The sequence below is a fragment of the Tenrec ecaudatus genome, chromosome 9 (assembly GCF_050624435.1).
Source record: "Tenrec ecaudatus isolate mTenEca1 chromosome 9, mTenEca1.hap1, whole genome shotgun sequence".
NCBI lineage: Eukaryota > Metazoa > Chordata > Mammalia > Afrosoricida > Tenrecidae > Tenrec > Tenrec ecaudatus.
Genome location: NC_134538.1, coordinates 6,640,838 through 6,656,695, shown reverse-complemented (window position 1 = coordinate 6,656,695; position 15,858 = coordinate 6,640,838). Strand labels below are relative to the sequence as shown.

General features: G+C 49.0%; 1 protein-coding gene across 1 annotated transcript in view; it reads right to left on the bottom strand.

Annotated features, from left to right (window-relative positions):
• SV2B (synaptic vesicle glycoprotein 2B) overlaps window positions 1-15,630 on the bottom strand; it is an 89,572-nt gene extending 73,942 nt beyond the window's left edge. The window contains exon 1 of the mRNA XM_075558413.1: window positions 15,180-15,630. Coding sequence (XP_075414528.1) covers window positions 15,180-15,630 — 451 coding nt within the window. The remainder of the gene's footprint in view (window positions 1-15,179) is intronic.
• Window positions 15,631-15,858: the final 228 nt, after the last annotated feature.

The window sequence follows — 15,858 nt, the reverse complement described above, 5'->3', positions numbered from 1 at the left end:
CCAATTAAAAGGGCATTCCCATGTTTAGCCTTCATTCTGGATTCAGTAGTTCCTCTCAGTTACCTTGCTCTTGGTCACTCCCTTCCACTCCTCCCCTCCCCTCCCTCCTCTGGTTTAGAACCATTCGCTGTTCCCTTGTTTCTGTGTTGGGCGACACCTCCTCCCTTCCCCTACCTCTCACGCTCTCATGTCCCTCCAGGACCGTTGGTCCTGTTGTTTTCTTTTCTCATTATTTGTCCAGCCTATCTTGTCTAGGTGGACCTGCTGACATAATAATATGTGCATACAAATGGATATGACTTTGACTGCGCCCAAGCTCTAGAAAATTGTTTTCCTGGAAAAAAAAAGGGGGGGCATTCCATTTATTCCCAGTTAAGGAGGTTTAAATAGAGTCCAAAGATATGGATGGCATTGAAAACCCAGAGGGAGGATAAAATCACCAAGAAGCAAATGCCAACAGAGAAGAGATTCAGAGATTGAACACCGAAGCACGCCAAGTCTACGTGTGAGGTAGGAAAAGAGAAACCAGCCATGGAGACTGAGAAAGTGGGAAGACCGAGTGGCAGTGCTCCCCAGAAGTCAAATAAAGTGTAGCCAGGACGAAGAAGCCTGTGACAGTCTGCTAGGAAAGCCGAGGACAGGGATTGGACCGTTGGGTTGAGCAAGTGGGGCTCACTGATGTGCCACACAAGAACACTGCTCTCAGGAATGGGGACTAACCCTGATCACAATGGGTTCAAGAGAGAATAAGAACTGAGGAATTGGATTCCGTGTGTTTTGCTGAAAGGGGAACAGAAAAGAAGTATGTGGGTCCAGATTGGGGAACTTGTTTTGTGTTTTGTGTGCTGGTGGAAGCGATTCCAGATATAGAGGAAAATGGATGAGAAGGGGAAAGGTGATCATTGCAGAAGCCGGGGGGTGGGGGTGGTGAGAGAGATGGGATTTCATGAACAGGTGGACAGGTGAACCTGCAGTAACAGGAAGAAGGGTGAAAGCACAGAAACAGGACATTAGGAAGATCGGTGTGGTGGTGGGCGGACTTTTCCTGATTGCTTCCCCTTTCCTCAGCAAAAGAGGAATTGAACCATCCCCCTGAGAGTGGGATGGGAAGAGGTGGGAGGAGGTGAAGAACAATAGCTGTTGCTGCTAGGTGACATCAATTCGATCCTGTCTCCTAGCAATCTCATGTGACAGAGCCGGACAGCTCCACAGCATTCTCTTGACTACTATCTTTGTAGAAACAGATCGCCAGAGCTTTATGGAGTTGCTGGGTGGGGTCAAAACACCAACAACCTTTTGGTGAGCACTTGAAAGCTTAACTATTTGGACCAAAAAGGCTCCCCAACGAAAATTCGATGAAGTGTGAAACAATCATTAAAGAGAGTGGACTGGACATAAAGTGTGAAACAATCATCAAAGAGAGTGGAAAATTGAAGATGTCAATTAACTGCACCAAGGCTACATCCCCATCCTTACTTGAGGTTCTTGGTTACAAATTTAAAGTAAAGTCAATGGACAATGTTGTGTGCTTTTCACTAATAATGTTACACTTCAGGGCTCAGGGCCAGATTGGATGTGACTAAGATTGGAGACACCCGAAGAGACACACAGTACTATGTACCAAGAGGACTTATGATTATAGACGATGGAATTTCAGTTCAGTGAAGAAGGTGATGAGGACAAGAAGGAGGTGGGAGACAAGTCAAAACACTGTCAATGAACAGGAGGTGAGAAAGATGTTCAGAGTTGAGGGATGAGGCCGAGAGCTTGGGAAGACAAGAGCAGCGATCTGGGGAAGGAATGCTTGACCCTGGGATCATGGAGGGGTCGGAATTCTTGGCACTGATAAGGGGCACTCTGGGAGACGTGGACTTCTCTGGGTGACTATGGGGACACCGGGCCTAATTAAATCAGTCCTGGTGGCAAGGCTGAGAGTGTCAGGAGAGAAGGTTGAGGCCTATCGAGAGCATTTGTTAATGGAGGATTGGAGATGTGAGAGAAGGATGTTTTATTTATTATCTGATTCCCCACTACAATGTGAACTCCGTGAGAGGAGGAACCTTGGATAGCTTGTGAATCAACAGCAAGCCAAGAAATATTTGAGCCTTAAAAAATGGTTGAAGAAAATGCATAAACACACTCAGTCTGCACCCCATCCTTGGCACCAGTGTGGTCCCCACACCTTTGCTCACTGCCTGCCACCCCTGGTGCATAGCAAGATGCCCCACTCCTCACTCATCTACCTCCCACCACATAACCAGAGTGGAGACCTCACTCATCCTCCATCTGACCCAGCCTCAAAACCCTGCATAGACCTCCTCTTCCTTCTCTCCCCCTACATTCTGCCTCATCAACCGGCCCTCATCTGGCCTCTCCTTGACTACCCGTGACCTCACATATCACTCCACTGTCACCCATCACCCTCCTTGCCACACTGAGAAACGCTGGGCCAATGGAAAGGTCCCTGCAGTTGTTCAGCCACCATCCTTCCGGTCTATCATAAGGGCTGGCCACAGAGGTGCTTCTGGGAATTCTTTCAAAGCTGCCTGTGTTAGTCTGGTTACTTTAGAGAAACAAATCCACAGAAACTCATATGTGTAAGAGAGAGGTTTATATATAGGGTAAGTGCACATCAAGAAAACATCCCAACCCAGTGCTCCCCAAGCCCACAAGTCCAACATTAACCCATTAACCAATATGTCCAATACCAATCAACAAAGACCTCCTCCATCTCACAAAACAGATGCAATGATGCTGACTGCAGGAGGAAAGCCGAATCAGTGACCGTGTAAGCATCTCAAGCGCTGGCAGGGGTCTCCATACAGCTGCTCCAGCACCCAGGGTTGCATTGGGATAGGTCCATGTGGTTTCTCCTTGGGGACGTCTTGCAGGAAGTGAGCCTTGCCAGCTGAAGCAGGGAACTGGCTAAAGCAGCTGCACCCTGATCCGACCACCAGAAAGCAAGAGCCCTGAGAACTAGAAAGGCGAGGCTCACTAAGCCATTTATTCCTCCGCCCTTCAATTAACCCCACACATGTTTATTGGCCAGGATGGCACAATAAACTACCTCACTGCCCTATATGTGAGCTAATGAATAAGGGGCTAGTTCATAAGTGAGGGGTGATGTGCTCTGTAAGTGCATCCCTACTGTGTGCCGGGCACGGTGCTGACCACTCACTGAGCATTTTCTCCGTCAACCCTCACGATGGTTTGTCTATGGCGGCAGAGATACTAAGAAGATAGACAAGACTAGCAGCCAGGGGTCCATCTCTAAAGCACTGGCCCGTGTGGTAGACGCTGTGAGTCACATCCCAAGTACCCAGTTTCCTCTCCGTCTTTGCTAAGGGAGCCTCCATGTCTACGCAGGTGCTCAGAAAAGCTGCAGCCTCCTCTCACTCCCCAACACAGGCATGAAGGGGGGATCGAACCCAAACCACACTGCCTGCCCTTGAGTGGATGCTTGAAAGGACAGGTACACCTGACCCTGTGGGATTCCTAAACTGGAATTGTTCTGGGAGTAGAAAGCCCCCCATCTTCCTCCCAGAGGAATCACAGTTCATAGATGGCCATCATTGTGGGTTACATTGTGCCCCCATGCACCCCGCAAACTATGTGTTCCAAGGTTAACCACTACACCTGCGGGGGTGAGCCCTTGAGAGTGGAAGAAGAGCCGGTTAAACACACGTAGGAGGGAGCACAAAGTCAGGAATGCCGTGCGGAGCTGGCCAAGGAAAGCAGTGCGTCGTCGCCAGAACTACAGAGGCCGGGACCAGGCGCCTCCTCTCTCGATGGGCCAGAGAGGGTCTCCTGGACGCACTCCTGGCTTCCTGAACCGCGAGAGAAGGAAGTTCTTTCGGCTCATTACCGCCACGGAATGGTGGTACTTCTGTTATGGCAGGATTTGGAAGCCAAGATTAAAAATTTCTGCCAGGGGTTAAAGAAGGGAGAATCGATGTGTTTGCCTTATGGTATTGGCTAAGAATTGGAAAGGGCTCGGGACTGGCATAAGACCAAATGGATCTGACTTGGAAGAAGTTCCGCCAGGACGCTCTTTGGAAATGAGGGTGGTGAAAGTTCATCTTTGGCCATGTTATCTATCAGGGGGGCGCAGTCTCTGGGGAAGGAAGCCAGCTCAGGAATGTGGAAGAGCAGCAACCGAGAGGGAGACCCTCCGGGAAATGGACAAACACAGTAGCTTCAACAAAGGGACCGAGCCTGACATCTCTGGGGAGTCTACGGTGCGAGACTTGGCGGTGTTCCATTCGAGAGCCCGCAGGGTTGCTCTGCATCCTAATTGACTTGATGGCACCTGAAAACCAGACGTGCCGGGGGCGGAAAGGGGCAATAAGGCAGTGGAGACATCCGCCAGAGGCTTCTGGGAAATGTTTCCGTGCATCATTTAAAAAGAGAAGGAAGGTGGCGGAAAAGGAGATTTCTTGCCATAAGCTCTCTTCCCTCCTTCTTGGAAAGCTGCTTTGGGAGGACAGAGAGGGTATGGGGGGTGTCTTGCGACCACGTAGGATAAACAAATTGAACCACAGGTACGTGCCAACCTCATGTCCTGACATCAGTGAGCCACGGAACCAACCCTAGAGCCGACTTGAAGAATTCTTAAACAGAAAGTAGCTCTGTGCCACTGTGGGCAACAGCTCAATGCATCTGATGCAGATTTATGGTTGCTGGTTGCCACCGGGTCCGCTCTAACTCATGGCCACGCCGCGCCCAGTAGAATGGAAAGCTGCCAGTCCTCCACCAGCTTCATGGGCGTCCGTATGCTCACGTCCCTTGTTGTCCCTGCTGTGTGCTTCCAACCTCCAGGTCCCCTCTTCTAGCGCTCGCTCAGACAAGATTCTGTTGGGGCCCAAAGGCTTTCCATTCGCTGATGTGGGGCGGTAGATCACCAGGCCTTTCTTCCTAGTCTGTCTCCATCTGGAAGTGAGGCGGAAGCCTGTCCACCATGAGCTCCCTGCTGTCACTGAAATCCTGGCAGCATCACTTCCAACACCACAGCAGCTCACAAGCCACTATCATATGACAAACTGGCAGATGGGTGGTGGCCGATACATATACTAGTCCCTTCCAGAAGGATTAATATGGATTAAAGATCATCTGGTTCATGTAGACGGTCGGTTCCCGTCTGAGATCATGACCTTGTCCAAGTCACATCCTAGTGAAGGGCATTTTAGGAGAGCTCCCTCATCCCTTGCACTTCCAATAGTAGATGCTTCTATAATGTTATAGTTAATACCTGATACCCTCTCATCTATGATAACATCTCCTTCTAAGGATAAGACTTCCCCTTCTGGGACTCAAGGAGAGGTGAGGAGAGAGGCCAGGACAAAGGAGAGGTCTTGGGACTATTTTCCACGCAGCCGCAGCAGAGATGGATGCGTGTCTCTGAGTCAGCACCACCTCCGGCTGTGAGCTGGGAATTGCCTGCCCCACACATTTGTGCAGCCTGCCCCAGCCCACAGAGGGAGGATTCACAGCCAGTCTGTCGGTGGGCCCCATGGGGCGCATCTCAAGCTGTTGGATTTCTGCGACCATCTGACTCAGCCTTTCCTCCGCCCCTGCACTGCCACTATCTGTGACAGTCGAGCTTCCTTCTCTGGAAATGAGACCAAACTTTTGCAAAAGGGGGAACTAATCACAATGATTGACATATAACACCCCCTCTCCGCCCCCTGCAGTGACAATACACAGAAACATAGATGAAGGGAGACAGCGGGCGGTGTAAGATATGAAAATAATAATAATTTATAATACCAAGGGCTCAAGTAGAAAGAAATGTTTTGAAAAGAAGAATGGTAACACAGGTACAAATGTCCTTGACTCAATGGATGTATGGGTTGTTGTAAGAGCTGTAAGAGCCCCTGGTAAAATGATTTATTAATTTTTTTAAAGAAAAAAATCATCTTGCCTAGATTTGTGCTGCAAAGCACACCCAACCCACTGCCATGAGGTCAATTTTGACTCATATCAACCTTATGAGACCTTATAGACCTTCTTCAGGTTTCTGAAATGGTCCATCATCATAGGAACGGACATCCTTATTTGAGGAGTGGCCGGTAGGTTTGAAGCTCCAGCTTTAAGGTTAGCAGGCCAACGCTTAACCCACTGTGCCAGGGCAGCCCCTGTGCGCTGCGTAAAGAGGGCTGTCACACACACTGGCTTGCCAAGCAGGTCCCTGGATGGTGACAACCTGCCTGGCAGTGGGCCTGCATGTTGCTGGGAGGCCATGAGGTTTCCGGACTAGGAAGAAAGGCCTGGCCATCCACTTTCAAATATCAGCCAATGATCAATCGGTAGCCAATCACAGGGCAGATGCCGGAGGAAACAGCATTCTGTTCTGCTATGTGTGGCTTCCCCCGGGGTGGGCGTCACCGTGAGCCAGGCACCTACCCCACAGCAGCTCACAACAGCACAGCCAGGGAACTAAGTTTGGGGAAATAATGGGCTCTTTGGTGGCTGTTTCTCTGGTTTTATGAAGAAATCTGACTACGAGAAGAGAAGTCATCCAACCTCCTGGGCCACCAGCAGCAGGGGCTACAGGTCAGGACGATACGCCAGCAACTGGGAAGTCCACCGTGAGTCCTGGCTGGCCTCTAAGCAACACCCCCCACATTCACAGACAGGGCTTATCACAATTGCCCACCCCACAGGGTTCTTTTAAGGATCTGGTCAAGGTGTCCATGAGAAGCCCCGGAAGTCGATGTAGCGCTGTCCCATGGTCAGCTTGATAATTTTCGGGTTCAACTCCATTTTCCTTGCACATCAAGGTCCCTCATCACAGACACAAGAAGGGAGCCACTGCCTGCCCCTTACATAGCATGATAAGCAGAAACTCCGCTGACTCCCTGCCAACTTCCCCGGCTCATTGGGGAGCTGTACATATGCCCACACCTCACCCAGAGATGGTCTGACTTCATGGCACCAGCACGGGGCCTGTGTTGTTTTAACAACTCCCCCAGTGACCCCCGTCGACAGCAGGGGTTAAGAATCTGGCTCACTGCAGAACAATGGTACTCCACTGTGGGCGACTTTCTTCCGCACCACCACTCCCCAGGTAACACCTTGCCAATATCTGGAGACGAGATGACATGAGTTGTCCAGCCTGGGAGGGCAGGGCTAAGGGCTTCTAGGGAATGGAAGCCAGGGAGGCTGCTCAACTTCTTATAGAAGGTTCTGGGCAGCTCCCGCAACAAAGAAGGATCTGGTTTCAAATGTCAATCCTGAAAAGCCTTGCTCTTGAGGGCTTGATCTTGGTAAAGAGTTACAGTCTCAGAAACCCACAGGGGACAATTCTCTCTCCTACAGGGCCACGGTGAGTGGGAATCCATCACTGGCAGTGAGTGAGTTGGGTTTGGGTGCTGGGATGTGCTCTCTGGAACGTGTCTACTCTCCGACCAGCAGATGGCGCTAATGGCCTGCTCTTTGGGAAATGGAGCCCCTGGCAGACAGGGTGCAGCAGAAGGGAAGCAGCTCCTTTACAGAGGCGAAACCACCAAGGGCATCACGGGTTCGGCCCGGCTTGCTCTCTCCGCAGCAATATAAAGCCCAGCTTTTCAAAATACTGAAAGTCTCTGCGTCCTAGGCCAGAAGCCACGCTCTGGGAGAACTCCGATAAGTGGCAGTCAGGTCTCCCACTTCTGGCCCTCTCCCTGGCTATTCCCTCTGTACACAACTACCTGAAGAATAACCCTAGGCCACCCTGTCATTGGATGGCATGTGAGAGTCCCAGCTTGAACTGCTCGCTAGCGCCTGTGGAACCAAACCCACCATCCCAAATCTGCAGACTCTGTGGAGGGAATCCTTAGCGTGCCTCTTACAAACCTCATGACCAACATACATAAATAAGAGCAACGATTACCGATCAAATAACGGTAACAGAAAGAATATGCCAAAATATCCTTGTAGTGGCTTTGCCACCACATATGCATCTGATTTCATCTTAATACGTAAGCATTGACTAAGTACCTATTTCGTGCCAGGCTCTGTGACACAGCACTTCGCCAGAAACTCTGGATTCAGCCTATAGAAAATGCTACATCTACACACACCCCTGCCACCATCAAGTGGATTAGGACTCATAAAGGCCCTATAGAAAAAGTGACTCATACATCAGACCCTTGAAATTTGCATCAGATTTGCATATAAAACAGATCAAGGATAATCTTTGAGATGAGCAGAATAATATATCCATCTCTCAGCCGCTATGGAAATTCAATGCACAATTTATTCTAATGAATTCACCCCATCTGACATTGCTCTGTGTCCTTGATGTGCTTGATGCCAACACCAAGCACCACCCCCGAAGCCCTGTTAGGTTGGGAATTATTGCTTGAAGCTCAGGAATTCCCAAGTCTACAGATGACGAGAAAAACTAAGAGTCAGGAAGATAATCACAGAGGCACAAGACCCTTCCAGGAGATCAAAATTCTGCAGGCAAAATGTAGAAATCTTCTCTGAAATTGGGCCTCTCTCCCATACTCTTGGTCAACATGCAGAGGGTGACGAGCCGCAGTTCTGGAGGCAGAGGTATTTTTTTTACAATATTGGGAAAACCTTGCTCTCAATCTTGCAACTGCAGGCAAAGGGGGTGCCGTTGGTTTTACAAAGTGCCACCCTAGCTTTAAGGAAACGAATCTCTAAGATGCCATTAATTCAGTCGCATTTGAATGAAGCAAATGATTCCACGTGCCAGGCAGTGGGAACTTCCTGTCTTTAAAGGCATTTCTGTGGATGTTTTCTCTCTTTCTTTGGTTCTTTCTTTTGAAAATCTACCTGGAAAGAATCTAAACATTGTCTTGGTGATCTAGTCCTGCTAGACTAAAAACACCACAAGTGGGTATTTAAAGAACAGAAGTTTATTTTCTCACACTTTAGGAAGCTGGAGGTCTGAATTTGGGGCACCGATTCCAAGGCTTTGGTCCCTGTGTCTGTTCTGGGGGAATGTCCTCATTTCAGCTTCTACAACCACCAGCTTCCCTGGCAATCTCATGTGGTAACCATCTTTCTCCAAATAAGCTTCCTCTCTCTGTCTCCTCTGCTTCCTGTAATTCAAAAGGGATTGGTTTAGCACACTTCCCACACTTACATCACGCCATTAACATAGCAGAGAAAAACCCTTTTCTCAATTGGGCTTTCAACCACAGGCATAGGGTATGAGGATCCCAGCATAGATCGGGGTGGTGGGGACTGGCCCATGACACAATTCAACCAATAGCAGAGGACACAGAAGAAATGTGGACTCATTCACCTCGCATCATGAACTCTCAGGAGATCACCTCACGGCCACGCCACCATGACACAGACAAACCCAAAACAAAAGTTTTAAGCGAACCCATGCCATCAAGTAGGTGCTATTCACGGCAACCTAAAGGACACAATAGAACTGCCTCTTCGGGTTCTCAAGGCGATACATCTTGATGGGAGCAAACAGCCTGACTGTTCTCCCATGGAGCACATGCTGGGCTTGAACCACCAACCTTGGCTTACCAGACCTTACCCCACAACGCCGCCGTAGCCCCCTCTGGAATAGAAAGTGGGTGACAAGCAAGTGCTTAACTCTTGAACTTCTCACCGCCAGGTTCTCTCTCTTTACACAGCACTTGTTTTCTTCATTTCTGAACGCGGGTGATGATGCGGCAGATTGCACTGAACCCCTGGATTATGACTATGAAACATGAATATTTCACGTATCTGAGTGCGCTTATCTCCATGATTAGAACACAGCTACCGTAGTGGTATGATTCGGTCTGCTTGGTACTTGTCTTGCTGGAGAACCCGAGCAGCAATAGGTAGAATAAAAAAAAATTTCCTAATAAAAAGGAAGTTATATTAACAAGTGAATACATTATTCTCAGAGCAAAGGGGTACCAACCACTCTATTTGAAGCAGGGCTGGGCCTTCAACCATAGCATCTTTACCGACATTTTTCTCTTAGAGGTTCCAGTGCCACAGTGAGTCACAAGTTAGATTGCTAACCGCAAAGTCAGCAGTTCAAACTCACCAGCCACCCCTGGAAAGAAAAATGAGCTGTCTACTCCTGTCAAGTTTTAACATCTCAGAAACTCAGAAGGGGAGTTCTACTCTGTGGGACAGGATCCGTGTGAGTCAGAATTGTCCCTGTGGCAGTGACTTGGGTTTTTCAATGTTTCTCTTCCGCAAGTGACATCGTTCCAGGTGAGTGGCCCCCATCCTGACAAAACTGCAGAAGAGCCGACACACATCCCTCTTAAAGCTCAGGGGAGAGGACCAGTGGCCCCAGGACCGTTTTTGTTGTCTGGCCAACGGACACTGCTTTTCTTTTGGGAATTGATTCATTGATTTTAAGGAAGAAAATAAAACCATCTACAATTGGGGAGTGGAAGTTCTCTTAGTGAATTCTTCTCTGGGGCGATCAAATAGGGATCAAGTCCAAGGCCTCACTCTCAGAGAATTCCTTCTGAAAGCAAAAAAAAAAGGGGGGGGGCAGGAAAGAGTAAGAGAACTGATGTTCAAGCACAAAAGGATTTCTCTCCATCCACTGCAAGGCAGCCTGACATTACAAGACTACAATAAGGGCTTTCGGGTGGGGGAACGGGGAGGAGGTACAAGGTCACCTGAGAAAATTGGGCCTTGAAGTGGGTAGCTCCCCATTACCCAGAAGCCAGGTTAGTAATAACAACCACCCCAACTCTAATCGTGTTGTTAGCTGACCCCAACTCCAGGTGACCTGTGCATACTGGAACTAGGCCCTGGTCAACCACAGGATTTTCACTGCCTGGTTTTTAGAAGTAGGTCTCACAAGCCTTTCTTCCTTGTTCACCCTACTCTGGACGCTCCACTGAGATCCGTTCAGCATCACAAGAGCATGCACATTTCCACAGACACATGGGTGATGGCATGATGGCTGGGAACTGAATCCAGGCCTCTTGCGTGGTTGACAAAAATGCCGCCAGGGAACCCCGACTGCTCGTGAGTAATCATAACGTGCCAGGCACTATGGCGGGCCGTTCAGGGCATTAAACTCACTGAATCTTCACAACAGCCCTACAAGGTGAGTGCCCTTAGTAGCTCCGTGTTGTAGGCAAGGAAAGAGGGCACAGGTAAGTAGCATTCTCAGAGGGCACGCCAGAAGAGCTGGCAGAGCAAGGCACACGCGCTCCAACAGGCATGTGGCCCAACCGTTCCTCTGCGAACACAACTCACTGCAAACGCTAGGAGGAGGAGGACGCCGTGGGGCGAAGGAAAAACTGGAGGAAAACTGCCCTATTATTTGTGAGGCACAGTGCTGGGAGAGGGGGGACAGGGGTGCTTAACTGCATGCTCTCACTTAATTTCCACGACAGATGTGCCCTACTAATTCTACAGTTTAGGGGGGGAAAAGAGAGAGAGAAATAGAACCTGAGAGAGGAGTTTTCCCTTGCCAAGGCCAGTGGCTCCTAAAGGGAGCCAGTTGGCCAACCCTGGTGGCCAAAGTCCAGCGGCCGCGCCATCGTGCCTTATACTACAGAACAGTACCTTTCTCTGGGGAGCAAGTGGCAGTGTTATAAGCCACCCGTGGGCAGCCAGATGGCACGAAGGGAAGGCCCACCGCATGGCCGTCACCTCTATTCCACAGACTCAGAATGAGAGCAAAGCAAGACGGCATAACAGAATGAGCACACAGCTTGAAATCTGACAGATTTGGGTTCAAATTCTAGGTTCAACAGCACAGAGGAGGCTCTTGGGGGCATCCGTAGTTGGGAAGGGGATTTCTCACCAGGCAGCAGAAACCTCCCATACTGTAGATCAAGGTTAGGTTCCTGACCAATGCACCTCCTGAGCAGTCGCCACCTGTCTGTCAGCAGAGACCTGCAGAATGCTATGATGCTGATTAAATTTCAGTGGAGCTTCCAGACGAAGAAGAGACTAGGAAGAAAGGCCTGATAGCTACTACCAAAAAAAAAAAATCAATCCACGAGAACCCTATGGAGCCCAATGGTAAATCCACCACCTATCATGATCCATGTTTCATTTCATTGTGCACTTGACTGACCTGATAACAACTAACAAGACCACCTCTGCGAAGGAAAGTCACTGACCTCTACAGTTAATATAAAGGCTATATGAGACAGAGTGTAGAAATTCTGTCCCCAGGATGTGCCCAAGTCACCCACCTCATCACATGCACTTAGCTGCCCATTTTCTTGCACACAAAGAGGGTAGGACATCTGTCACCCCCAGGGGGTCTGTCTGCCTATCCTGGGCTGAGTCATAGCATCCCGTTAACAAACACCAAAAGCAAAACGACAGAACTGTGGGCTTTCCTGATGAAAGCCATCTTCCCTCAACTCCCAGCCATCGGCCCTGAGATCCAGCAGGAGCTGCCACCTTGTTCAGCTATGTTAATGAGGTAGCAGGCACCAGCATGGTAGAAAGACTGACAGGGCATGAAATCATTACTGGCTCTGCTAATTTGGAGTCCCAGGGACTCCATTGGGAATACTAGAAAACACAGTCATATTTTTAATATCATTTCAAGTCAGAAATTTCTAGAACAGTTGGAAATGATTTCTTTTGTTTGCTTCTTTGATTGGTTTTTGTTATGTTTTGTCTTGTTTTTCCAGTTTGGGGTTTTGGTAGATTTGGATGTCGCATTGTTTTGTTGCTGTTCCTTTTTTAAATATGCTGTTCAAAGCAGCGCTGGTGGCGCAGTCAGTTACATGTTGGTCTACTGACCACCAGGACAACAGTTGGAACCCAGCGGCTGTTCCACAGGGGGAGGCTGTCGGCCCCAGGAAAGACTGACCACCTCAACGTGCCTAGGGCACTTTCCTCTAGCCTAAAAGTTCACTAGGAATCAGAATCAACTTGGTGGGCATGAGCTCCCGTTCAGGCTGGGCTTTTAGTCCAGCTGAAAGGCAGCCAGCAGAAATGTTTTCACATTAGAAACAAAACAATAGAAACAAAACGAATAAATAAATAAAGCTGTACTAAATTTCAGTTGGTTTTTAAAACTCTGGGTTATCTGGAAACGCTTGCTGTTGGCTTTTTAAAACCATTGCCTCCTTGGTCCTTCTTTCTGTTCAGGTGTTCTACCTAAAAAAGCGCAAGCCGGCTTCCGGAGAAATGCCGGCTCACAGCAGCCCCACGGAACAGAACAGAACATAGCTGCTGCTTAGGAAATCCAGGACCCGAACCTCGACAGGAGCAGACAGCCTCGTCATTCTCTGGAAGAGCACGCCTGTGGATTTGAACTGCTGACTGGCAGTTCACAGTGCCGTCTTCTCCTTTCGTCATGACTGGCACTGTTCTGATCATTATAAATGGTATGTAGTTAGACACAAGTGGATAGAATGAGTTTAAAGTCCTGGGGACAATGATTCATGCAGAAATGGCCCTTATTTAATATACTATACAAATTGTATTCAGAAGTAATGGCTCAGAGTTCAAAATCAGAAGCCAAGAAACTGCGACCCTTTGGCCAAGTCGAGAGCGCTACCTCCTATTGGAAATACAATGTTATGAAACAAAGTCACGGGCCTCCATTTACAAATTGTCTGTGGCTGCTTTTGCCCTGCGGCAGCCGAGGCAACAGTTCTGACAGAGACCAGCTAGACCCACAAAGACTACAGCTCTTTACAAGAGAAGTTTTGATAACCCTGCTGGGAAGCAAATGTTGGGAAACAGAACCGTTCAAGGTATCTTGTAATGAAAGGTTGGCTGTTCAAGACCACCCAGAAGAACCTTCCAGAAAGGCTTGATGAATGGTTTCTAAAAAGTCAACCCTTGATACCCTACAGAGCACAGCTCCACTCTGAGACCCGGTGAGCGGGGTGGTAGGGGGGGAGGGGGGGCGGGGCATTGGACTGGAATCCCCTCAACAGCAACTGAATGTGGGTCTCACCCCTACACTAATTAAATAACTCTCTATTGATTTGTTTAACATCGACTTGTTCTGCTCCGAGGGGTCCTGGTGGTGTGGTGGGTTAAGCGCCAGGTGGCTAACCATGCAGCTTGAACCCACTCGCTGCTCTGTGGGCAATGCTGAGATCGTCTGCGGTGGCAAAGGTGCACAGGCCTGGAAACCCCGTAGAGCAGTTCTACTCTGTCCTACAGAGTCACTGTGATTGGAGACGATGGCATTACTTTTAGATCTGTCCGTCGCCGCATTAAGTTCTTCGCGGGCTAAGGCTGACGTTTGTCTGGTTCAATAATGTCTCCCCTAAGACTGAGCACAGGGATGACCACACAAGACAGGAAACACAGGTAGACAGAAGCAACTAAGTTGCTAACTCAAGTCTGAGCTCATAAGTCAGAAATATATCTTGGTCTTGAATCAAAACCAGAGTCCTACTAAGTTCTACATAGCTGCGTGTTTGCTGACCAATCTAGAGCGAGCTCTGTATTTAGAGAGTTGATATGTTTTGCAGAACATTAGTAACGAGGATGACTCTTGGTGGTTTAATAAATCTATTTGATTGGATGGCATTTGGGCCATTCCTCTCCCTGATGTTACGAACCCCACTCTGCCCACAGCCTTCATTCTTGCTGCTTGCCTCTGCTGGTGCTAGTTTCTGGGCTCATTTACAAAGCCAGTCTTCTACGCTAAGGAATCCATCTGGGATGGATTGGGAGCAGGGTTCTCAGGAGCCCGCAGGACCCGGCTCATGTGTTCAAGCTCGTCACTCATCCTGAGACACAGAGGCACTCAGTCCACCAACACAGATACCAATGAAACCGGGAGTCAATGCCATGGGATTCTGGGAGGAGACAGAGAAACAAACAGAGCAGAAATGACCTTTGGCCCGCCACTCATGAAACTTATTTCTTTAGCTATGGATTATCATGAAGAAGAAAGAAAATTAGCTGTCAGGGAAGCACTAAGAGATGGGAAATAAGCAGGCGTCCAAACTCCACTATTTACTAGCCGGGTAGGCGTGAGTTGAATAATTTCCCTGAGAGAAAAACTCTTAAATTTTCCAAGGGCCTTGTGATCTATCTAAGATGCCTAAAAGTGACAGCATTTTCTGAAAGGCCACGGCCTTCAAACCCCCATGAAGCAGTTCTCCTCTGGACACATGGGATGGCCGAGTAACAGTGACTCGGGGACAACGAATAACAACAGTGACAAGCCTACATAAATTGCATTTGTCCTCCCACTGGCGTTTTTAATACCCTAGAGAGAACCACCTTCGGAAATGTCCACTTACCAAGCATGCCTTTCTTGGAACTTGACAGACACATATCCTTCTCTGCGCTGGGCAGGGCAAAAGCCACCACGAACACCTCCACCCCATCAGCCATCAGGGCCAAACCCAAGACAAAAAAGAGGATCCACTGGAAGCGCCCGTGGCCGCACTCTTCCATGATGGTCTCATACTGGTGGGCCAACTGCTCCTCATCCTCCATCCTTTCGGCCATCAAGTCTGCGCGGCTCCGCAGACCATCTGCCCTGGGGGCTGCCATCTTTGTCTGCTTGCTCTTAACATCCTCTGGGTGAGGAATGCCCTGGTACTCGCCCTCATAGATCTCATCCTCCTCGTCGTGGCCTTCGGTGACATCGCTCTGAGCGTCCTCCTCGAAGTTGGCCTCTCTGCCTCCATAGTAGTAATCATCAGCGGGGGCATTGCCCTCATAGTTGTGCGGGTACTTGTGATCCATCCCTTGTCTGCCTGGAGCTATCGCCCTTGCACGGTGGTGGTGGTAGAGTTTTAGGCTGTTTCAATAACTATCACCCATTATGTTGGAGAAGTTTAAACATGAAGTATGTTCCCAGTGACTTCTTGGGTTAAAGTGACAACTGCATTCCCCCCTTTTGCCTCCCGAATGAATCAGATTTACGGAACAGCAACCTAAATGTCCTTTAGTACTGAGCGACTACTAGAAGTC